The sequence below is a fragment of the Pinus tabuliformis genome, chromosome 7 (assembly GCF_031772625.1).
Source record: "Pinus tabuliformis cultivar Carrire ecotype Pingquan chromosome 7, CPIR1, whole genome shotgun sequence".
NCBI lineage: Eukaryota > Viridiplantae > Streptophyta > Pinopsida > Pinales > Pinaceae > Pinus > Pinus tabuliformis.
The window spans coordinates 879,610,235-879,636,183 of record NC_142293.1 but is presented as its reverse complement, the minus strand read 5'-3'; the positions used below and the strand labels follow the sequence as shown (position 1 = coordinate 879,636,183).

The window sequence follows — 25,949 nt, the reverse complement described above, 5'->3', positions numbered from 1 at the left end:
ATTAATTAATTTACACATGAGGGGATTTAATTATTTTTCCAACCCTCTAATACAAAATATTTTTTATTTACAAGACTCAAAGAGGAAATACACATTTGGCTTAGACCCTCAAGACACATAACCCATTTGCGACACAATATGATCTAGTAAACCAGGTGATTTGTAATAAAATAATTAAGCAAACTAGCTTAAATTATGCCCAAACCACTTTCACATCAGATTCTAAAAACACTAGGACTCACCTAATAATTCCACAATTTCACCCTAGCTTTGGAGTTTAAGCTGGAGGGAAAAAAACTCTTCTGATTAGCCGTATCTAGAAACACAAGTAATCAGCGAGGTTAAGAAATCTCCTAGGATGGAATTTGTCATCAAATTATAGGCTTACCTAGGTTGTTACATAGACTCAAGGTTCTACTAAGACCATTTACATTACATAACTTGCAGAATGGGATAAACATGACACATGGACTGTTGTTATGTGATCTGATCCTTGTTGAAAAGTGGGTACTTCCACTTCCATGGAACTTTGACAATTTCAGTGCAACAAGTGCATAAAGTCTTGTAATATTTCATCCCTTATACATATTAGTGTAGATAATGAGCATTCTAAATCTCTTCAAGACTACTCAAAGAGGACAAAATAGGGCCATTCTAAGAGATCGAGTTGCAATCCTAAGATTCGTGAAGTTCAAGGTTTAATCCCATCTCTACAATCTTTACCTATAGACTCAAGGGGCTTCTCTTCAGACAAACTTGATAGGGAAGACTTGTGTTTGGGAGGAAACCTTCCAAATGGAGCAAATAGAACAAAAGGTTGTAATGACCTTTAATTGAAGAATTTTGATTTCGATGGGAAGGTTGTTGGTGGGTTTGGAACTAATCATTTAAAGGACTATGGTCTCGAATGTTTTTAAAACTGGAACCGGTGACCGGACCGGTCCACCTAATGAACCGGTTTACCGACTAGAACTGGTCTAACCGGGACTGATTTGGTCTAAACGAACCGGTTTTAGAAAAATACATTAAATAATTATTTTTGAATGAAACAAAACTATTTTTAAGATTTAAAACCATGATTCCAAGCCAATAGAGACAAAATATGCAAAGTTTGCTCATTTATATACCATGTCAAGGTGAATATATCGAAATGGCACCAAGTGCAATACATATCATCGACAAAGTAGCAAAATACATAAGCAATGGGGCTCTAAATGGCCTATATAGTCCAAAAACAATGTTGCAAGCTATGAGGCCATTGGCCTACTACAAATCTACAGTGTACACATGATCAATCATCAAGTTTCACCACTACTAGCCACAGGATCATCATCAAGAGCTACATAGACATCATCTGGTTCAAAGTTTGAGGATGCCTTAGCCTGATCTGCAACCTCAGTAGCAATGCCACCAATAACAATAGAAGTGGACCTAATAGAAGCACGAGTTTGTCGACCTACATGACTAGTGCCTTCCATTGGTTCTTTGCTTTTCCTTGATGCTACTACTGATCCTGGTTCTGATGCCGCCACAAAATCTGCTTCATCCCCCGCTAAAGCCATGTCGATATCAAAATCAGCCTCAAACACAAGATCTTCAGTCTCCTCCACCCATTCTGATGTTGGATCAATATTGTCCAACACAATGGGATCTAGATCAGGTGCTTTGTTCATCATTTGGTTCCTCCTCAGTCGAAGGTTGTATTGCATGAAAACAAGATCATTTAACCGTTTTTGTTCCTTAAAGGCCTGGAGAGGTTGTTTTTGAAGGAAAGCACCCTTAATTTCCCTCTAAAACCCCTAAACTACCTTGGAAAAGCCGCACTGTGGGTCCTCGATGGGCATGGCAGGTAACCGACCGATTTAGGACTGGTTAGGACCGGTTAGAGCCAAATTCTCGCCACAGTGCCTCCTTAACCGGGTTTTTCAGCCGGTTCCAACCGGTGGCCCTGCTGACCAGCCGGTTAGATCGATAACCGATTAGCTAGGTCGGTTTTAAAAACTATGCATACAGGTCAGAAGAAAATCTTTTTTATCACACTCATGCAAAGGTCATTAAAGAAACCAAACACAGCCGAAAGCGACCTGTTACCAGGGTACTTAGAGCTAGCCAAACCCCTAAAGGTGTTTTGACATGAAGATTCTCTCGACAAATATTAGGGGTCTAGATAGTCATCCTCAAAAATAGTCGTAGCTAGATTTAGAATTCAAAAGACAAGATATATTTTTTCTCCAAGAGATTATTAGTAATTGGTCTACCATTGTGGAAGGCCTGAAAAAAGATTTAAGGAATGCAAATTTTCCTCCATTGATTCATCTAGACTCTCTAGGGGAACTTGTTACAAGATAGAACCATGGTTTATGTCTAACAAACTCTTTTCTTGTTATTTCAAGTCTATGCATTGAGTTGTACAATAAAATTCTAGACAAGTCTTTTACTATATTATATGTGTATAGACCTTATGAGGGCAAGCAAAATTTCTAGGATAGGATTTTCAATTTTCAAGTAGTGGATGAAGAGAAATTGATTATAGGTAGGGATTTAAATTTTACAATAAAAGGAACTAAAGTGTGGGGGGGTACTAACAAAGTGGATAGTTTTTCAATCTTAAGGGGGTGGCCATAGGGAAATTAATTATTAGGGGATTAAATTTTATTGCAAATTGATTAGAAATGTGGGGTGATACTACGAAAGTGGATAGGTCAGTTGGCTACCATATGCATCAAATAGAAAGGGTTGGTTTGGTTGATGTAGAGTCGATCTCTTTTAAACAAACCTAGTGGAATAACAGGACAGGAGACAAGCCATGTCAAAAAGACATGGCCAATTCTCGATCTCCTCCATCGTCGCAGCCCAAAGAAAGGTAAAAGTCATGGATTAAGGAAGGTAGGATTTTGGTTCATTTTTATCTTACAATTGGAAAATTGCACCTAGAAGCCAAGGAGCCACTTCAAATTGGGGGCAACAAGAAGAACTCTAGGATATTGTGAGGCAAAATTAGAGGTCTTACAACCAAAATTATAGATGTTTAGCGATTGATCAATTTGTTGTTTCATTAAAATCTGTAAAAGAAAAGGTAGTCACTTGGGTAGGTGAAAGGCATAACTACATACACAAAATTCGACTAAATTTGAGATAGGTGAGATTTTCAACAATAAAGCAAGTATCATTTTTGGGGGATGCTAATTGAGCTAGAGTGAAACATTCAAAATACAAGAGAAGGTAACTTTTGGAAGACAAGGAGGTTGAATGGAGACTAAAATGTAGGGTTACTTGGTTGGATTTAGGGGATGAAAATACAAAATATTTCATTAATCTGCCAACAACCGAAAAAACACTAATACCATTTTGGAGATGACAAATAAGGAAAAAATTGTTTTTAGGAATCTTAAGAACTTATATTATTTAGATGTGAAAGATTTTGGTAATACTTACAAAGAGCCAATGGGAGTCAATTATTGTGAAGACTATTAGATTGACTTCATACATTCCCTAAATAGTGACAGAAGAGGATAACAATGTTGTATTTCAGGTTATATCCAAGAATGAGTCAATATCTATCTTTCACATTTAATAAGGACAAAAGTCCTAGCTCAGATGGCTAGACATTTCAAGTCTATTTGGGTTTTCTCACTTATTAGGTGATGACTTATTAAGGGTGGTGGAGCAGATCAAGACCTCTGGAAAGGTTCTGGGATCATTCAACTCAACATTTATTACACTAATTCCAAAGGTTGATAAGTGTGGAATATTGGATGACTTTAGACCTATCTCACTTTATAACTGCATTTATAAGATGATTTCAAAGGTGTAGGCTATCAAACTAAAGAAGTTCCTCCCTTATACAATTTCCCTAAAGCAATTTGGCATTTTAGAACGAAGACAAATCCATAAAACTATTGTATCTACACAAGAAGTTCTACACTCTTTTAGATCATAAAATATGCCTACCATGATCTTATAACTATATCTCTCCACAACATATGATAGGCCACACTAGTTATACTTAAGGCAATTGTTGATACAAATTGTTTTCAAATTGGATGTCGCTAATTGGATTATGGGTCGTGTTTCCACTATTTCATTTGTTGTACTTATTAATGGACCTTCCTCTTCCTTCTTCACTCCAAAAAGAGGAACTAAGGGAAGGATGCCCTTTTTCTCCCTATTTATTCTTACTAGTGGTAGAGGGGCTTAGCAATGGCATTCAAGAAGCCAAGAGAAACAAAGTTATTAAAGGGGTTGGGATCAGAAGGGAAGAACATCTTACTCATGTTTTATTTGCAGATGATGTATTTGTAGAAAATTTAATGACCTGCACCCATGACCCTATTTACAATTTTGCATATGTTTTTTTAGGCCCAACTCACATGTTTTGTCACGTTGATATAAATTCTACATGCATTTATTGCAAACATGAAGAGTGCATCTACACTTTTTCACTTTCTTAACAGCTGGTAATTAGTGCAAAATTAATGCAAGCGTTCATCACATAAGAGACACTTATTTTGTTCAACCTGACCCTGGAAAAACCCCATAGCCTCTTGGGGAAAACCAGTCTTCAAAGGAGGATTTTATTTGCTTCTAGAGAAATATCTTACAACATTAATACAACAAGAAACTTGACTAATCTCTTCCCTTGAAGAAACATCTCTGAGGTTCTTTTGCACTAAGTTTTTGGATTGATATTTGTACCCACAGTCTGCTCTCCTTCAGTGAAAAAACACGGCCTCTTATTAGCTCCTTCTTGGCTGGAAATAAACCACTGAACCAGTAACACTTCAGCCCTAAAAACCAGGTTCTTCTCAACTTAAACAAATGCCTTCAACACACGTGTTTCTTGTCTAAGCTTATGCTGCTCCACACTCAAGTAAAATGTTGGCAATCTGGCCTGCGTACCCAGGGATTTCAACTTGGGTTTCTCCTAAAGATAAGTCTAGAACTTGGGCTATATATAGACTTAAACCTCAGCCTATAATATAACCTTGTGACCAGCGAAGGTATAGGCTTCAACCCAGCCTAATAACCTCTGTTAAAAACACCTGAAACAGTGACCCGAAAATTTCAGGATTCGAACCTCTAAGCTTGACTGGAAATTCGAGTAGAGAGAATTAACACCTTCTCTTGCCATTCATTCTTCTCATTTAGCTGCAAACTTGCCTCCTTGGTTTCTCCTCTCTTCTCTTCTCCTCATGCTCTCTCAAGTGTGAAGTGAAGAATGAGCTTCCCTTTTCCTCTTTTGTCTCCTTGGAAAAGATTGAATCCCTAAACCTAGGATCCAATGGCTGAGATTTCATCCTCAAATCTCAAGATGTGTGGTTGAGATCATTTCTCCCAAATGACCCCCCTCATACATTGGCCCCATCACTTAAAAGTCTCCTAGTACCTTTTTTTAATTGTGTATCTTTTTAATTTCTCTCATAAAGTGATTTTTCTCCTCACTTTAATATTATAAAAGTACACTTAGTACTTTTAAACATAAAGTCACTTTATAAAGTACAAGTGACTTTAATATTAGAAAAAATACATGGTACAACACTTCTAAGTACCTTTTCCCACCATGACATTAATATAACTCATAAATGTCATCAAGACAAAAGCCATTAATGTGCTCACTAGGCTAAAAGGGATAAAAGCCTAGTAACACCTCTCCTTGGTACTATTTTCAACACTCCCTCTTACCGAGGAAGGTGTTTCTCACCACTCCCATCCTGTCTCTGAAAAATACATGCTTGCCCCTTGGCAATGATTTGGTGAGAATGTTTGCTACCTGTTCATCAATGGATATATAATAAAGCTTCATTGCCCCTCGCTGAACCCAATCTCTAATGAAGTGATACTCAATCTCAATATGCTTTGACCAGTCATGAAATACTAGATTCTTAGAGTTTGATACAACTCTGATTATCACTATATATCGTAGATATTCTCAACATATGACCAAATAAACCAAAAAGCATCTTGCGAAGCCACAATGCCTCGCACCCTGCCTAACTAGCTGCCATATACTCTGCCTCTGCGATGCTCAATGCCACTGCCTTGTGTTTCATGTTGAACCATAATACAACTACAGAACCCAATGAGAAACAACACCTGGGAGTACTCTTCCAATCACTAGTACTACCAACGCAATCTAAGTCTGTGCAACCAATCAATCTAACTCCATCAACCCTAATATAGCCAAACAAAAATCCATTGTGAACTATAAGTACCTCAACACATGTTTTGCAGCCACCCAATGTACTCTCCTAGACTCCATCATAAACTGACTCAACGTGTTGACAGTTGACTGCAAAACAAATATCCGATCTAGTGTTGACCAGACACATCAATGAACCAATCAGTGGTTTATACAAAGTGGGATTTGCCAACTTGGAATCTAAAGCATGCAGCTTCTTCCAATTTGTAGGAGTAGCCATAGGCCTGCAACCCTCCATACGGAATCTCCTCAATACATCACTTGTGTACCTGCCCTAGCCCACGAAGATATGCCCATCCTCCTACCAAACCTCCAACCCCAGAAAGTAGTGCATCAACCCCATATCAGTCATATCAAACTCTGAAGCAAGATCTCTCTTATAGTGTTGGATGAGTTTTTCCTCCCCTGTAATAAACAAGTCATCCACATACAGAACCAGAATGAGTGGATCATCACCTACCATGATAAAGTATAGGTTTGGATCTGCAGCACTCTTCTAGAAACCCGTCTGCTGCAAGTAGGCATATATCCTCTCGTACCATGCCCTCGGTGCCTGCTTCAGTCCATACAAGGCTTTCGTAAGCCTACACAGATGATACTCCCTCCCATGCACCTCAAAGCCCTTAGGCTACTCAATGTACACCTCCTCCTATATAACACCATTGAGAAAGGCGGTCTTCACATCCATCTAGTGAATCCTCCATCCCATCTTAGCTGCTATATATATCAATGCTCTAATGGAAGTATAACGAGCAACCGGTGCAAAGGTCTCCTCATAGTCAACTCCCTCTACCTATGAGAACCCCTGCACCACAAATCAAGCTTTGAACTTCTCCACATTGTCATCCACAGCATGTTTTATCTTGTAGAGCCACCTCGAAGTCAGCACTGACATCCCCTCAGGACATGGCACTACCTCCCAGACATCATTCTTCATGATTGAGGCATACTCCTCCACCATGGCATTCCTCCAGATCGATTGACTGGCAGCCTCCTCAAAACTAGTTGACTTTGTCTCCACGACATTTGTCACAAAGCCACCCAACCCCTCTGGTGGCCTGCTCTCCCTCATTGACCACTTGGGTCTCCCCACTGCCTCCTTCAGGGTCTCTCGAAGCCATTTTGGCTTCCTCTTCCCAATAGTAGTCTCCTGTGGTGGTATGGGAAAATCCTCAACTGGTGCCTCTCCTCCTGACGAGGAAGGCTCTGTTATAACCAATAGAGATATTGGACTCTGAGATCCTGTGCCTAATGAGACTGCACCAAGTTATCCTGAACCAGGCGAAACTATACTCTGTGAACCTGTCACCCATGAAGAAGGTGAACCTCCTGATCCTGATGCACCACCTAATGCTCCTGAAACTTGTAGTGTGACCCCCTACTTGATCAACCTCCTGAGACCTCCTCAAAACTCTCTCCTCCTCAATCTCATATCCCGCCTCGAGACAATCTTCCTTTGTGCAAGAAGATATATACGGTAGGCTCTGTTGGTCTCACTGTAACCCAATAGGATACCCTTCTCTGTCATGGGTTCCAACTTCGTCCTCTTCTCTGCAGAGACGTGTGAATAAGTAAGGCACCCAAATATCCTAATGTGCCCAACTTCCAGTTTGTTGCTGGTAAACACCTCCTCAGGAGTCTTGCTCCCCAAGACTCTTTGTGGGCTCTTGTTCTGCAAATATACTGCAGTGTTACACGCCTCAAGCCCATAAGAAGAAGGGTGAACTTTGATCATGCAACATCACTCTAGCTACACCCACAATGGTCTTGTTCTTCCTCTCTGGCACCCCATCTGCGGGGGGTTGTAAGGCATAATGTACTCCCTCTTGATGCCAACACTCCCACAAACTCCTTCATCTCCATGGGGGTATACTCACCCCCATTGTCTGATCTCAACACCCTTATTTTCCTCCCTGTTTGGTTCTCCACAAGAGCCTTAAACTCTTGGAACCACTGCAAGACCTCATCCTTGGTCTTCAAGAAGCAAATCCAGGTCTTCCTAGAGTGGACATTAATGAAAGTCACATAATACTCATATCCACCCAATGAAACATGGGACATGGGACCACATACGTCAGAATGAATCAAATCAAGGATACCTGCAGCTCTGTTGTCACTACTCGGGAAAGGTGTCTTGGTGTACTTTCCTAAAGCACACCCCCTGCACACATCATGATGCTCTATGCTGAAGTCAGGCAAACCTGTAACCATCTCCCTCAACATCCTGAAAGCTCCATGGTGCAAGTGGGCCATCCTCTTGTGCCATAGCTCACACAACTCACTGCTACTGGTCTGCACTATCATAGCTCTAAGAGGCTGAAACATAAGTCTGTATAGTCTCCCACTACAAGCTCCAATCACACAAGCAAACTCGATACTGGATCCTCTGGGATATATCAACACTTGTCCCTTTTGGAACAGTACCTCAAACCCCCTGTCCTCCAAGCTAGAGACTGATATCAAACTCTTCTTCAACCCCGGAACATAAAGAACATTTGTCACCTTCAGAGGAGGTAATGACTCCCTCTGAAATGAAATTGTCCCCACTCCTGCCGCTTTGACTTTGGAGTTGTCTCCAAGCACAACCTCCAAGTCAACATCATCCTCTAAAAGGCTCGTGAAGTGCTCTCTCACTCCGGTCATATGGCAAGATGCTCCACTGTCAATGAACCATGCACGGGAAGATGTAACATGAGTGGCTAAACTCACCACCAATGCACACTCTGAATCAAATGTAGCCGCAAAATCATCCACCTCAGCTGAAGCTGCAACTCCCTGTTTCTTCTTACCCTTCTTGTTGGGACACTATACAAATAGTGACCCATCTTCCGACAAGCAAAGCATTTCACTTTGCTCATGTCCTTCTCCTTAGGCTTCTACTCCCCCTTCTCCTGCTTTGCTCCACTAGAAGACCCATCTTGGCCTTCTTATTCTTGCCCTTTGCCGCAAGAGAATCATTCTCCTCTTCACCTCCCCCACCACTCTTGTTGCCACCATTTGCACTCCTCTTGGTCTCCTCCTATGTGAAATCATCCCACATTCTCCTCCAACCAGGAAAATGCTCTTTGGCAACCAAGCCATGGATAAAACCATCCCACTTCTCACGAAACCTACCCAAAGCAATCCTAACCAACTATTCTTCTGGCATAGCCTCTCCAATGGCAGCTAACTCATCCTTCACCTGTGAGATCCTAGTGAGATATGAGGTCACACTGTCGGTCTTGATCATCTTTGTGTTGCATAGCTTTTGTCTCAATACCATCTTCCTGTTCTCATTAGAACTTTGGTGTAAAGAGACCAATGACTCCCACATCTAATAGGCAAATCTCATCCCGGGCACATGAGGGAATAAATGGTCCTTGATAGCATCTAGAAGGATCCACTTTGCCTTCACATTCTTCTTGTTGAACTCCACCATCTAAGCTAGATCAGTGGGTGCTTTCACAACTACTTCAACAACATCCCACACTTAACTTCCTCCAGTAAAATAATGATTCTCTCCTTCCATGGGCCAAAATTTTCAGACCCTGCCAATCTATCCTCTGCTCTCAACCCTGTTTCCATGACCCCACAACCAACAATTTGGAGCAAATCTATGAATTAGAACCTTCCTCCTTCAGAACTGTTGTAGTCTTTCGGTCTCTGACAAAGTTTCAAAAGGATTTGGTCCACTGTTAGCAGGATTTAATGCTTGCTTCCCTCTTTATCAGTTGTACGGAATTTTTAGGTCTAAGCCTTCAAACTTGCTCTGATACCATGTAGAAAATTTAATGACCTATACCCTTGACCTCGTTTACAATTTTGCATATGTTTGTTTAGGCCCAACCCACATGTTTTGTCATGCTGATATAAATTCTACATGCATTTATTGCAAACATAAAGAGTGCATCTACACCTTTTCACTTTCTTAACAGTTGATAATTAATGCAAGCATTCATCACATAAGAGACATGTTAAATTTGGCAACTAGGGCCAAACTCCATGTGGGTCATCTTATTTATGTCAGCTAATATTTTTCTTGGATTCCTCTCGTCGAGAGGTGCAGGATTGATCTAACGATCATCCGAGTCCGACAAGTATTTATGAAGATATGAATTTATTTGTAATTACTTCACAAATTGTCAAGGGCGGCCAGCAGCGAAATGTGTGGCACACATGCACAACATTTCATATAAATACAAGATAGGTGGAGGCATTATTCCATCATCTCATCTCATCTTATATTCTTCTCTCTCTCTTCCCTTACTTGATCGGGTTAACAAAGAGCAGCTCTCACATGGGAGAAGAAGGACGCAGCAACGAAGAGAGACACGGCAAGGAGGAGGAGTGAGGTCTGTTTCAGCGTTGATTGTGGTTGGCCTTGGTGCAGCGAGCAAAGGATGACTGCGTTAACCAATGAGGGAGATATTTTGACTACAGCCTAGTGTGGGGAGTCTCCTTCAAGCAAGCCACAATTCTGATCTGCCATCCGTGGCCCAAATTTGACTCACAAAGTGACCAGCGTTGACTGGTTAAGGCTAACCGCAGGGCTGCCAATACGTCGACTTGTTTTGACCATTTTTTGGGCTGTTTTGGGTTGACCTTCATTGTTGTTGAAGGCTGAGTTGACCAAGGTTGACTCAAGGTCATTTGTGGACCATTTGATCTACTTTGCAAGCACTGGTTAGGGTTTCTATTACTGCTGTCATAAAATTACAAATTTGTACAATTGTACTATTTCTCTCTCTGTTGAACTATTGAAGATTATAGAATAATTGATCAAAGGGTTTCCTCGTATTGGGGTTTGTCCCTGGCTAGCCACCACATCTGGTGTCTCTTGCCTTGGCTTGTTTTCTGTCGATCTATTAATGTTCAATCTGCATTTTACTGTATGTTAATGTGATTGCTTATTAGTGGTTGCTTATTAGTGGCTAATAAGAAGAAATTGAAGTAAACTGCACTAAGCATAGAACATACCATAAATTAACATGGTATCGGAGCTGAGGTGAAGACAAAGCCCTAGCAAGAGCAAAAGCAAGAGAAATCACCAAAGGTTGTTGAAGCAATCCTAAAGACTTCATGGGGTCCTCATCACACTTCCCTGCTGAAGACAAGCTCCGTGAAAAGTTTGACTATCACGGATGGAAGATGTCTCTCGATCTGACATTGGAAGAGCAGGAAGTATTGGACCATGTGAGAGGCAGAATCATTGAGTCTGCATCAAATGCATCTGTTGCTACAAGGAACAAGTGGACCAAGGGTGAAGTCAAGGCAAAGAAAATCCTCCGGGACTCTATCGCCAAGCGCCTAATGGCCTACATTTCCGAGCTGACCACCTCCAAGGAAATCTACGATAGACTAGTAAGCTTATTTAAAGTTAGTGATGCAAATCAAGTTTTGTTCCTTAAGAATACGCTAAAGGAAATTAAGAAGGGAAAAGATGAGAGTATGCAAGCCTACTTCTTAAGGATCATCGAGATCAAGAATGATCTCCTATCAATTGGGGAAGTCATTCCTGACAGGGAACAGAACATCACAACTCTTGAAGGGCTCCCATCTGAATGGTATGTATTCAGAACCACTCTTCTCAACAATAATGTAATTCCAAGATTTGAGGAATTGATGGCGAGATGCATTCAAGAAGAGACAAGGATGGAAGAGCAGGAAATGCCTGCATTTAGAGGCAATCTCGCTGCTTTCTCCTCCCATGCTAAAAGGAGAAATAATTCCGGGGCAAAATCTAAGGGAAAGGCCAAACCGAAAGGTGGAAGGAAAGGAAGATGTTTCATTTGCAACAAAATTGGCCACTATGCGAGGGAATGTCCTGATAGAAAGGACACATCTCATGACAATGATCAAAATCACTCCAAGGGCAATTCCAACAACAATCAAAGGAAGGGCATGTTCAATGACAAAGGAAAGAGGAAGCCGGAAATCAAGGAAGTCGTCAACCCTCCAAGAAAGCAAGAAACTCCAGGTATGAATCTAATGTTGTTAACAATAAGCGAGATGAATGTTATCTGATATCGGCCCTCTCTACTACTTCTCCTGGGACTCGTTGGGCAATTGGCTTATTGATAGTGGTGCCTCAAGGCACTTCACTGGTTACAAAGAAGCCCTCTCTCATCTAATAGAGAAGGAGACCAACCTGGAAATTATTCTTGGAGACAACTCCAAATATCCCGTGAAAGGCATAGGGAATGTCTCTCTTCAATTGAATCAGGGTAACACAATTCATTTACAAAAAGTTCTATATGTACCTGATCTCAAGAAGAACCCGGTGCCCATTTCGGCAATGGAAGACAAAGGCTACAAGGTGGCCTTCATCGATGGCAAAGTACGTGTGTGGAAAAAGAATTTTAAAGATGCCTTCACTCTTGGGTTTCAAGTTGACTCTTTATATCAAGTCAGAGGAAGCCCGTTGGGTGTCATGTCTTGTGACACATCTCTTCAGTCCGAACTATGGCATCGGAGGTTTGCTCAGCTTCATTATAAAGCTCTACCCGATGTGAGACAAATGGTGACTAGGATGCCCGAGTTCAAAGTAGAGCAAGAAGGTGTATGTCCGGGGTGCGCCGAAGGAAAACTCAAAAGGAGACCATTTCCCTCCAGCCATAGCAAGACCTCCGGTATATTACAATTGGTTCACTCCGACATATCTGGTATGATGCCTGTGAACTCCTTGGGAGGATATTTATATTACCTCACTTTACAGATGATTATTCTCGCAAGACTTTGATATACTTCTTGAAAAAGAAGGATGAAGTGTTCTCTTGGTTCCGTCACTTTAAAGCCTTGATCGAGAATCAAACTGAGAAGAAGATCAAGATCTTCATGACTGATAATGGGACCACGTATGAATCCAATGAGTTCCATGGTTTTTGTAAGGAAGCTGGCATTAAGAGGGAGACCACAACACCATACACTCCTGAGCAAAATGGTGTGGCGGAAAGGAAGAATCATACGATTATGGAAGTTGTTCGTTCCATGCTCCATGATCAAAGGCTTCCGAAGTTTCTATGGGCCAAAGCTACAAATACTGCTGTATATGTTCAAAATCGATGCCCTCATCAAGCATTGGATTCCAAGACTCCCAAAGAGATGTTCAATGGTAAGAAACCTGATGTATCTCATTTTAGAATTTTTGGAAGTCCTGTTTATTTTCATGTGCCGAAAGAGAAAGGGAATAAATTGGGTGCATCTGGAAAGAAGGGAATCTTCATGCGCTATAGCGAAAATACTAAGGACTATAGAATCTATGTCGTTGGTCAAAGGGAAGTCGAGATTAGCCATGATGTCACATTTGACGAAGATATGGCTCTTAGCAAAGTTGACAATCTTCCTATACTAAGGAAATCTGGAGAAGCTGACACCAGCAAATCAGAGGAAAAGCAAGATGAAACGATGCTCAAAGTGGAAGAACCTATGGACCCTATTGATCCCCCTCCACAAGAGCCTTCCTCTTCTAGGAAGAGGCCCTCATGGCTTAAGGGGACACTTGATGATGTTGAAGGACACATTGCACCAGAGGGACTTTCCGGGAAAGTAAAAGTAAGAAGTCGACCAGGTATCGTGGATACTTGACCATTATGAGCACGATCATTCAAAATGAGCCCTCATCATTCGCAAAAGTTGTGAAGCATCAAGTATGGAAGGATGCTATGACTGAGGAATACGAGTCCATCATGAAGAACGATGTCTGGGATGTGGTCCCCAGACCCCAGGACAAAACTATTGTCACTTCGAAATGGCTTTACAAGATAAAGCATGGAGCTGATGGAAGTGTTGAAAAGTACAAGGCTCATTTTGTTGCTCGTGGCTTCTCTCAAAAGGAAGGTATAGACTATGACGAGATATTTGCACCTGTTGCCCGATATACCACCATCCGCTCGATCATAGCCCTTGCTGCTTCGCAAGGATGGAACCTACATCAAATGGATGTCAAGACCGCATTCTTGCATGGTTCGATCAAAGAGGAAGTCTATGTGGAACAACCCGAAGGATTTGAGATTCATGATTGAGAATCTCACGTATGCAGGTTGAAGAAAGCCCTCTATGGGCTGAAGCAAGCACCCCGAGCTTGGTATGAGAGAATCGATAGCTACTTGATGAAGCTGGGATTCACTAGGAGTGAAGTCGACCCTAACCTTTACTTTAAGGTTGAAGATGATAAACCTCTCATACTGGTGTTGTACATTGACGACCTCTTTCTGACAGGTGTAGACCCTCTCATTCACAAATGTAAGAGGGAGTTGGCTTCCGAGTTTGAGATGAAGGACCTAGGACTGATGCACTATTTCCTAGGACTGGAAGTCTGGCAGAAGCCAAGGGAGATTTTCCTATCTCAAGGAAAATATGTGGTGAAGATATTGGAGAGATTCGGTATGGTGGACTGCAAGCTCATGACTACACCAATGGAGCTTGACTTCAAGAAGTTAAGCGGTAGTGCTGTCGAACCTGTTTGCAAAATGCTACCGAGTATCGTCAACTCATCAAAGCATTGATGTTCTTGGTGAACTCCCGTCCGGATATATGTTTTGCAGTCAACACATTGAGACAACATATGGTTGAGCCTCACCACATACATTGGATTGGTGCCAAGAATCTCTTGATATACCTTCGTGGCACAATCACTCATGGATTGAGATACACTGCCGGAGATGTGAGACTACATGGATATACCAATGTTGATTGGGCAAGCAGTGTGGTGGACTGAAAGAGCACTTCAGGGTGTTGTTTCTCTTTGGGATCTGCCTCGATATCCTGGATGAGCAGGAAGCAGAAGTCGGTGGCTTTGAGCACCGCTGAGGCAGAGTACATTGCTGCGACTATGGCCTCCAGTGAGGCTATCTGGTTGCGGAAGCTCTTCAGTGAGCTATTTGGATTTACATTGGATACTACCATGATCCTGTGTGACAACCAGAGCGGGCTTCATTTATTAGAGAATCTCGTATTTCATGATCGCTTCAAGCATATCGATATCAGGTATCACTATATCTGGGATATGGTGCAGCCGAGAGTAATAAGGCTCCAACATATCAGTACAGATGAGCAGGTCACCGACATTCTGACGAAGCCCCTGGGAAAGGTCAAATTCTTGACTTTCCGAGAACGACTTGGAGTCGTTGAGAGACCCTCTTATGAGGGTCTTGCATGATGGATGCACTGAGCTCTGGGAGCTTCGAGGGGTATGGGGTACTTCTTGGAGCGACATGCGACCACAGAGCAACTCACCCTCCCTTAGTGGTGCGCTATGTACAGGGTGAAAGGTTCAACCTTCCCCTGTGATACCCCATGGCGACTTAGGGACAGGATGATTGGTTCTCCTGTCGAGGCATCCTACCCATGCAATCTGGGACTCATGGGAAGTACCTCTCATCTAGCCAATGAGTAGGGAAATGGGGTTAGGGACCATAGTAGTACTATCGATGGACGCATTGTCGTATCTACCATACTCCCTATGCTAGGATGACCTCCATTGATCTGGGATCAGTAAGAGTGGTATGACACACTCTTTGGGACTGACTTTGGGTCAGTGGAGGATGGTATGATACATCCTCAATCATTTCTTCTTCTTCATAGTTCAGCAGAGCAGAGCAAGGCAGTGCATTTGATGGCAGAGATGGTACCAACGGTCAGATGGATTAGCAGATGGAGTTCTCCCTAGTTGAGAGGGAGAGTTAAATTTGGCAACTAGGGCCAAACTCCATGTGGGTCATCTTATTTATGGTAGTTGATATTTTTCTTGGATTACTCTCGTCGAGAGGTGTAGGATTGATCTAACAATCATCCGATTCCGACAAGTATTTATGAAGATATGAATTTATTTGTAATTACTTAACAAATTGTCAAGGTCGGCCAGCAGCTAAATGTGTGGCACACATGCACAACGTTTCATATAAATACAAGATAGGTGGAGGCATTATTCCATCATCTCATCTCATCTTATATTCTTCTCTCTCTCTCTCCTTACTTGATTGGGTTAACAAGGAGCAGCTCTCACGTGGGAGAAGAAGGACGCAGCAAGGAAGAGAGACGCAGCAAGGAGGAGGATGCAGTGTTGTTCCAGCGTTGACTGTGGTTGACCTTGGTGCAGCAAGCAAGGGATGACTGCGTTGACCAGTGAGGGAGGTATTTTGACTACGACCTAGTGTGGGGAGTCTCCTTCAAGCAAGCCACAATTCTAATCTGCCATCCGTGGACCTGATTTGACTCACGAAGTGACCAGCGCTGACTGGTTAGGGCTAACCGCAGGGCTGCTAATACATTGACCTGTTTTGACCATTTCTTTTCGGTTGTTTTGCGCTGACCTTCATTGCTGCCGAAGACTGAGTTGACCAAGGTTGATGCAAGCTCATTTGTGGAACATTTGATCTACTTTGCAAAAGTTGGTTAGGGTTTCTATTACTGTTGTCATAAAATTACATATTTGTACAATTGTATTATTTCTCTCTCTACTAAACTATTGAAGATTATAGAAGAATTGATCAAAGGGTTTCCCCGTATTGGGGGTTGTCCCTGGCTAGCCGCCACACCTGGTGTCTCTTGTCTTGGCTTGTTTTATGTCAATCTATTAATGTTCTATCTGCATTTCACTGTATGTTAGTGTGATTGCTTATCAGTGGCTAATAAGAAGAAATTGAACTAAACTACACTAAGCATAGAACATACCATAAATTAACAAGACACTTATTTTTGGTCAATCTGACCCTGGAAAAACCCCATAGCCCCTTGGGGAAGACCAGTGTTCAAAGGAGGATTTTGTTTGCTTCTGGATAAATTTCTTACAACATTAATACAACAAGAAATTTGACTTATCTCTTCCCTTGAAGAAGCATCTTTGAGGTTCTTTTGCACTAAGTTTTTGGACTGATATTTGTACCCACAGTCTGCTCTCCTTCAGTGAAAAAACACAGCCTCTTATCAGCTCCTTCTTGGCTAGAAATAAATCACTGAACAAGCAACACTTCAACCCTGAAAACCATGTTCTCCTCAACTGAAACAAATGCCTTCAACACACATGTTTCCTGTCTAAGCTTATGCTACTCCACGCTCAGGTAAAATGCTGGCAATCTAGCCTGCATACCCAGGTATTTTGACCTGGGTTTCTCCTGAAGATAGGGCCAGAACTCAGGTTGTATACAGACTTAAGCCTCAGCCAGTAATATAACCTTGTGACTAGCGAAGGTATAGGCTTCAACCTGCCCTAATAACCTCTGTCAAAAACACCTGAAACAGTGACCCGAAAATATCGAGACTCCTGAAATTTCGGGATTCGAACCTCTAAGTTTGCATGGAAATTCGGGGAGAGAGATTTGACTCCTTCTCTTCCTGTTCAATCTTCTCATTTAGCTGTAAACTTGCCTCCTTGGTTTCTCCTCACTTCTCTCCTCCTCGTGCTCTCTCAAGTATGAAGTGATGAATGAGTATCCCTTTTCCTCTTTTGTCTTCTTGGAAATGATTGAATCCCTAAACCTAGGATCCAATGGCTGAGATTTCATCCTCAAATCTCAAGATGTGTGGTTGAGATCATTTCTCCCAAATGACCCCCCCATACATTGGCCCCATCACTTAAAAGTCTCCTAGTACCTTTTTTAAGTTTTGTACCCTTTTAATTTCTCTCATGACATGATTTTTCTCCTCACTTTAATATTAGAAAAGTACACTTAGTACTTTTAAACATCAAGTCACTTTATAAAGTACAAGTGACTTTAATATTAGAAAAAATACATAGTACAACACTTTTAAGTACCTTTTCCCACCATGACACTAATATAACTCGTAAATGTCATCGAGTCAAAAGCCACTAATGTGCTCACTAGGCTAAAAGGGATAAAAGCCTAGTAACCCCTCTCCTTGGTACTATTTTCAACAGTATTACGTTTTACTAACAATTATCTAGTTGAAAGAAAAAAATAGCATAATACAAGGCTACGAGAATGGAAATTAATTTATACAAATTCACAATTAGTTTCAATTATATAAATGAAGATATACAAGGTTTTCTGAGGCAATTGTTCCCATATATAAATTTGGATTTAGATGTTAGCCTTAAATACCCAAGCATCATTCTCAAACCAAATGGATACAACAAGCATGACTGGCTTTGGCTTATTGGCAACAAGTGGCTATCTCAACGTGGGAGATTAACTCTAGTTAAGGTCACTTCGAACACAATTCTCGTGAACTGGCACTCCTCAGTGCACATTCCCAAAGGGGTTCTTGAGAAGATAAGGAAAATTTATTTTAATTTCCTCTAGAAAGGGAACACAGATCAAGGAGGATATCATCTTGTCAAAATGGCAAACCCTTGATTAGCTAAAGGGTGAAGGGGGTGGGGCCTCAAACATATTCATCTATTTGGAAATGCTCTGGTTGATAAAAATGTTTGGAATCTTATCAAAAGAGAAAGCCTTGAGAAAAGATTAATAATCGAGAAATACCTCATTCTAGGATCACTATTGCGTTGACTTATGAGTGATACAAAGATTACTAAAAATGTCTCCAATAACTAGAAAGCGTTTTAGCCTTCTCCATTATTGCTTGATTTATAGCCTAGAAGGTCAATAACAGAAAGCTTATTCATCTTGGAGTCCTTGCCATGTTAAGATATGGAAATGACATCTTCATTGCAAATGAGATGGTTCAAATTTTATATGATCAAGACATGTTTACCTTAAATCAAATGGTTGATAAAGATTCTAAAAAACCGTGGCATCAACGATGGTTGTCAACTAGTAGTACATTGGGACTTCAAGGACATTTTTCAAATTTATGGAATTCATACTCAGAGTTGAGGGGGAACTATGAGCCCTAACAGGTGCAATGGGGAAAAATTTCACCTGGGAAGACATCTAGAACTTTCATATTCTTGGGGTTTAGATTCTGCCTCAAACAATCAGGTTGAAACTTATGGTTTGTGTCAAGAGTTGCTCCTAGCATCAAAAGACAACCTCAAAAGATTAAATATAGTGGGGGACTCCTGTATGTTAAGCCAACATTTAAAGAAAGGCCCTGATCCCACAAATATAGACTAAATATACTACATCAAATCTGATTTTTATTGGACCAATTATCAAGTTTTAATGTTTACCATGTCTGAAGACAGATAATCAAGCGGTTGATTCACTAGCAAATGCAACGACTAGGATGGAACAGAGGCATCTAAGTGTTAACAAGGGGGAACTATTCACATATTCCATGATGTATGAGTCAATAGGGCCCCAGCAAGACATGCAACAGTTGTAGGGATGCATGGGCTCTTGCATGAGGTTTGGAGGGGATGTGGTATCATTTTAAAACGAGGGGAGGGGATGTTCTTCCATACATCTTCTAAACTATGGAGGCGGTTCCATCGATCTTCTAAACTATGGAGGCGGGCAGAGGGAGAGTTCATTGTGATTTTTGTTGGTGATCATGTCATACCAATGTAGCTCATGTGGTGATCCTCCTAGTTCATTCACCTCGAGGTGTTTTTTCAGTGGCGTAGAGGACATGTTGAAGCAAAATTGGAAGGGGATGATGTGAGTTCGATACAGGAAATAAGGGAAGGTGGCAGTATGAGGTTTGGAGTGTAATTCCCCCATGGGGACGACATTTTGGCCATCCTCCGCATACCATTTTGGATTGTTGACGAGAATTTTGGGACCTAGGCCGACGGATGGCCTGCAATTTCGATGTGGGGGAAGCATTGTCCTTCAAAGGAATGTACTTTGATTGATATTATAGGTAATCAAAGCTGGTTATGCGCTGGCGCAGATAGAGGAATGATCCTAATTGTTGCAGCTCTTATGGAGGTATTTTTAATCTGTGTTGGGGCACAGGCGACCCAAGCAAATTTCTCCTAGGCACAGTAGATATTTTCTGTTAATCTAGTACCTAGGGTGTCTTTAAGGTTCTGATATCTGGTTGATCTTAAGATGCTATCTGGTCCCGTATAGTGTCGGGCCCATACCTCTAATTCTCTGCCCGTAAAATTCATTGTTCATCTGCCATCTGTGTTATCCTGGGGGTATAGCTTTCTGTCTGATTTCAAGTGGTTGTTTGGGTTTTTCCAGTATAAGGCAAGAACACTTTTCTGGTCCCCTTTTGCCGTGAGAAAAAGGGTCTATGATCCAATGGTGAAGCTGAGCAGGGGATCTTCAGGGACCATACCTTACAATTGCAACTCTGGTTCAATTATCTGGTCTCTTCACTAACATCGACAATGGAAATATTGGTTAGCCAGCAAATGCAGATTCAAAGGATGGAGGACGAGTTGGAAAGTGTTAAGAGTCAAATGGAGACCCTGCATCAGGATTTAACTTGGGGACATCATCGCTCAGTCTCATCTGGGCATTTGGTGAGTGATGCAAAGAAAACTAATCCCTAACCTTAATGCAGCTGTGGAAGAAGAAATGGAGGAGGTTCTGTGGGATGATGATTCTCCAAATGATTCTTTACAGATGTTTATTTTTTATCACAGGGCTAGATCAAACAAGCCCTGCATATTTTCTGTCTATTTTATGGTCTCAGGGACAGAACTGGAATGTATCTCGATGCATATACTGAATGTAACTTCTTATCTTAATAGAAAGTTACAATTTTTTTCTTCAGAAAAAAAGGATGATTCTCCAAATGATTATCTGGATACTAGTAACTTAATTGTACAGATGAAATGTGGGTCTAAGGGTGGCTGTAGAGTTTTTGTTTTCTGTTATTTTATTTTTTGGGGGCGGTGAGGCTATGCCAGTATAGAACAGGTCAACCCAGCCAAGTTCAAAACCAGTTATAGTGATCGGTTCCGTATCTGGCAAAAGCCAAAACCTGTCCAAACCAGCCATATCCAGTTTGGCCAGTTTTGATAACTATGAAATCATCCGTTTTTAGATTTGACTGTGCATATTGAAATCCTTGATATTATTCCTCATGTGCTGAGCACGGTCCATGTCAGTTCTAGGGGGCAGTGAACATCATCATCGTCATCACAAAAATAGCTACATGTTTCTCATGTCTAGAGTTATTTATTTTGACAATAAAGACTCAACTACTAGTATATTTTTAAATCCACTCACTGCATCTAGATAAGCAAATTATCTACAAGACTCTCCTGCAAAATAAGCTTGGAAACCTTTTCTTCTCCTTTTTTTCCTTTCTTTAAAGTTCAAAATGCTATTTTCTGCGGGTGCTAATTTTTTCTATACAGTTCCAAAATTCACGCATGGAGACCTATAAAGACCTACTGAACGTTATGAAGGATGTTTCCTCGGCAGCTAAACCACGACGAGATCATTAATTAGGTTTGATCATATGTGCAAAAAGTTGACAGGGTGGATTATTCATCATTTCCAAATAGGACTCGATTGCATATAGTATTTACTTCAGAAACTACAACTCAGAACTATAACTTTCAGATTTATAACGGCTGTCAATAGGTTCAATGTCCAACCTTTGTCTTTGCATCATAACAGTAGTAGGGAATCATTGAGGCTTGAACCAATCAAGATAACTAATTCTTCCAGTGATTTGCAATGCTTCAGAGACATCAAGCCCATAATATGACAGTTAAGTCAATCATACCCATATCTCACTTTGATCTTTCACGGCATCTAAAAATTCCTGAATCATGTGATGTTTCTATTTCCCAACCTGAGTTATATGCCTATGGATTGAATATATCACTACACAGTCATTCATTTCCTAAACGCCTACACCATGAATCAAGATAGCTAAAGTGAAATGGATGTTAAACAGATCAAGATCTGTATTTGCTCCCACAATAGAGAATTTCCATAGTAATCCACTTTTACTGTTGTCCATGAAGAGTTTATCACCTGGATCTAACCAGAATACCTCCAAACTGATGCAGCAAATAATCAGCAATTATTTTTCTTTAGTATAAAAACTATTGGGATCATGTATTCTATACAGTTCTGACACCCTGAGTGCTTGGTTGATTTTCTTCAGCTATATGTGAAATTACCGAACATTCAGCGCAAGGATATGGAAGGTTTAAGGTATAATTACTCAATCTGAAAGAACATATAGAATAAACAGAAAGACTGTGATGATAAAAATTTTGAAAGCAGACAGCATGGGTTCCCCAAGCCATGGTGCCAACAGGGATACCTAATATACATGAAGTTTTGTTTGACCCCAGCGCATCACCAGTCAAAATCAATAGTACTATTGGGCCCCCCTTTGGGATCAAGCTTCAACTGGTGACTGCGGATAGATGTTTACAAACAAAGCACCTAACTCAAACATGGCAGCTAAACTGAACTATTAAAAGCAGGAAAATTCAACTCCTTGATAATTTGACCCTGTCCTTAACCTGCAGCTACAAAATGGATTTGATATTGAAGTTCTGTGGCCCATATTGCTGTGTGATGTTCACTAATTCAAACTGACCGTGTGAAAAGCAAAACAAAAACCATTTACAGCCTGCAGGGTCATACTGAGGGGAAAATACCCAGGCTGAAACCCATTTGAAGTGACTCAATATATCAAAAAATCATCCAATCAATACATATGTAGAGCCAAATGATCCCATTCATGACAAATGTGGCCATTGAGAAGCCCTTGAATACCTTCTGATCCAATACATGAGTTAAATCAAATTATTTTTCCAAGACGAAGTGGATTTCACACAGAGCTAAGTCTGTTTTATTTACGGTTCAATACAAAACATCAACATTAGTTATCGTAGGGCTTCCATTTAATGGCTTCGGAAGAGACCGAAACAATGGGATTCAGCTAAGTGCGTGTAAATTGTGAATTGATTATAGACAAACCCAATGAAAATGCAATAATAGAAATTAATGATGACAGAAAGAATATCGAACCTTCAAGGGTTTTGGATCGGAGGAGGAGGGTTTCTTCTTGGGCATCCTTGAATCAGCTCAGCTATGCACAATTCCCCTTTACCTTTCTTCACAATCTCAGTTATTGCTCATAAATACAAACAAAAATCAAAACAACCGACTCTCTAAATAAATAATTAAATAATGATTCAAGTATCGGACAAGCCTTCAAGGTTCCTGACCTTACCGCAGCAAACAGGTATCGGTTTCTTCCACATTCAAGGACACTTGGCAGTCCTTCAATAATTTTTTGTTCAAATAAGCTTTAGGTAAGGGTTTTTCGAACCTTCAAAAAAAAAATACAGATCTTCGTTCTGCATTAGTTTTCGTACTACGATAATATACGGTTCTCTTGCACTCTTTGCTTTCTCGTTTAATTATATAGAATGAGGCTTACACTCTCTGCTTTTTAATCATTAGTTTTTATTATATGTATAAATATATATATTTTTTTTGTAATTTCTCTTTAGAAATGAATAAAGTAAAATTATTTTAAGAGGCTAAAGATATTTTATGGGACAGAGTGCTTCTTCATCTCCTTGATGTATTCAGCCTTTTTCTGTGAAGCTTCAAAATAAATGATCCTAACTTCTCGACAAACCCCTTGCTAAATAGATTATCCCAAGAGCTAACTGTCAGCATATCTGCATAACTTTCCTATTGCCTTTGAAGGCCTCACATTCTAAAATGAAATGTTTTTCTGTTTCCACTTTTCCGGAAGAACAAAAAATGCATACCCTTTCCTCCCACACTTCCTTTGGCCTTTTCCAATGTCCTGTTTCACAACGGAGTTGATGAGAATTAGTCCTTAACTGAGCAATACAAATTTTGGCTCTCCAAGAGATACTGGCCTCTATGTATGCTTTTGGTTGATGATTATGAGTGGTATTAAACACTTCAATATAGTAATTTTTCTTTCATCCTAGCTCCTTATCCCAAGTACGTTTCTGGAACTTTTTAATTTAATTTATAGTTGGGTATAAAAACTGCTTAGGCTTGGCTAAGAGTTTAGAGAGAAAAAGATTAACGACCCAAGGCCAAAGGCATCTGGCATAAGAGAAAGCCTACCTCTTTACGAACCACCAACAGGTAATCCTAGGTGGTGTAGTATTAGTCAACATGCATTCTAAGATAGCAATAAGTGATTGTTGTCCCACTACTAATTTGGCAAGTGAGTTATGATAGGTTTTCCCACTTAAAAATTAATTAATTAAAAAAATTGTAGTTAGTCACCTAAAAAATGATTAAATTGTACTTGAAGTTAATATATGATGTTAAAATTAGATGTTATTTATAAGTATGTAATCTTTTTCTTGGAGTTTTAATAATGATTGGCATTGGATATTAGCTTACTTGGTGGTACTTTCAAAGAAGAAAGCATATATTTGCTCTTAAAGTATGACCTAAAACTGTCTTTGATTGGCTAAGAGGTCATCTTCTTTGGACACAAAGAAACAAGTTGACAGTCCAAGACCTAGGGGTATTTGGTAGGAGTGGAAGTCTACCCTTTATGAACCACTAATGGGTTATTCCAAGTGACCAAGTTTTGTCTACCCACAATGATGTTGTTGCATGTTGAGGTCTTAGATATTGTATCAATAATGGCTAGATCGATAGACCTTAGTACTATAGACTTTTTCATTTTGGAAGAAAATAAAGTATAAAATGCATTGTACCATTAAATATATCAACTTAACCATTTAATGTGAAAATGTTATTATTAAGTTCATGAACATTGAGCGTTGGTCAAAAGAAATAAATTGTAATATATGGGTCAAGCAACGTTACTTGTCCCATACCCTTTTTGGCATTTACATTCATGAGTTGAATGTGTGTTTAGAAGGAGCAGGTTGTGCTCGTACTACTTAATTGGAACAATCATCATCCTTCTTTGCACTCGTTATATTATTATTATGGTGAGGTCTCCCTTTGATCTTGACAAGCAACTAAGATTTTTGAAGTCTATTTTATAGTATGGGTATGCCCAACACTGAGAAAACAAGGGTTATGATAATTAGATCCAAAAGGAATAATTATACTAGTTTTATGTATGACAATAACAACATAGAGGAAGTCAATTTATACAAATGTATCTGAGTTTACCTTCCTCGCAAACACAATTATAACTTTAGCATTGATAAAATGATTAATGGAGGGTAGAAAGGTTAATTTGGTCTTAAGAACAATTATAAATAAGCAAATTTCTAATTCTCAGAAGAAAAAAAAAAAACAAAACAAAAACAAACAAACAAACAAAAAAAACTCTTCTTTGAGAATATCGTCACTTGTATTATCTTATATGGATGTGAAGTTTGGAGTTGCGTCATCTCTAGAGCATTATGAAGGAAAATTAAGCAATTTAATAGTGTTTTTTCATTTACAATCTTGAAATTAAAGGCAACAAGGCCTATCCTATCCTCCTCATAGTAGTTATTGTTAACCCATCGAGGCACAACTATGAGTAATGTATAAGCAAGATATAACTCACAAGAAAGATAAGAGGCTTCTTGAGATTGCTTCAAACTCTAGCCAAAGTACTCTACAGGTTAAGAGGGATTAGCATAAAATTGTTAAGTATTGGCTAAAACTGTAAGATTCCCTCTTGGAAATCTCCCAAAATTATCACGGTATTTTATGAGTTTGATATAAGTTTCTCAGTGAAACCTTTTGTCAAACAATTTGTTGATGGTACTGTTGCAAGTGAATTTCTTGGGTCCTGGTTCAAAATAACATATGATTAAAAGAATGTATGCACATAAAAATACTTTAGAACAAAGAGATAACTTTCATCTTAACTCAGGAAGTACAAGTCTCAAGAATATCCATAGTAATAACTGATAAAAAATTATTTTTCCATTACATTGTAAATTCAAAAATTTTATAATAGTTCCATCATTAATGGACTTGATATTTGCTTGAAATGATAAAAG

The 25,949-nt window shown here is 40.0% G+C and overlaps 1 protein-coding gene across 4 annotated transcripts in view; it reads right to left on the bottom strand.

Annotated features, from left to right (window-relative positions):
- LOC149250416 (translocation protein-like protein) overlaps positions 1-23,380 on the bottom strand; it is a 168,436-nt gene extending 145,056 nt beyond the window's left edge. The window contains exons 1-2 of one of the 4 annotated variants that reach the window (XM_089459086.1): positions 23,207-23,380; positions 23,002-23,087 (exon numbers count right to left, since the gene is read on the bottom strand). In XM_089459086.1, coding sequence (XP_089315212.1) covers positions 23,002-23,046 — 45 coding nt within the window. In that variant the 5' untranslated portion in view covers positions 23,047-23,087; positions 23,207-23,380. Of the gene's footprint in view, positions 1-23,001; positions 23,184-23,206 lie in introns of those variants that run through there. The other 3 variants (XM_089459088.1, XM_089459085.1, XM_089459084.1) reach the window with 3 other exon arrangements.
- Between the last annotated feature and the right edge of the window lie 2,569 nt (positions 23,381-25,949).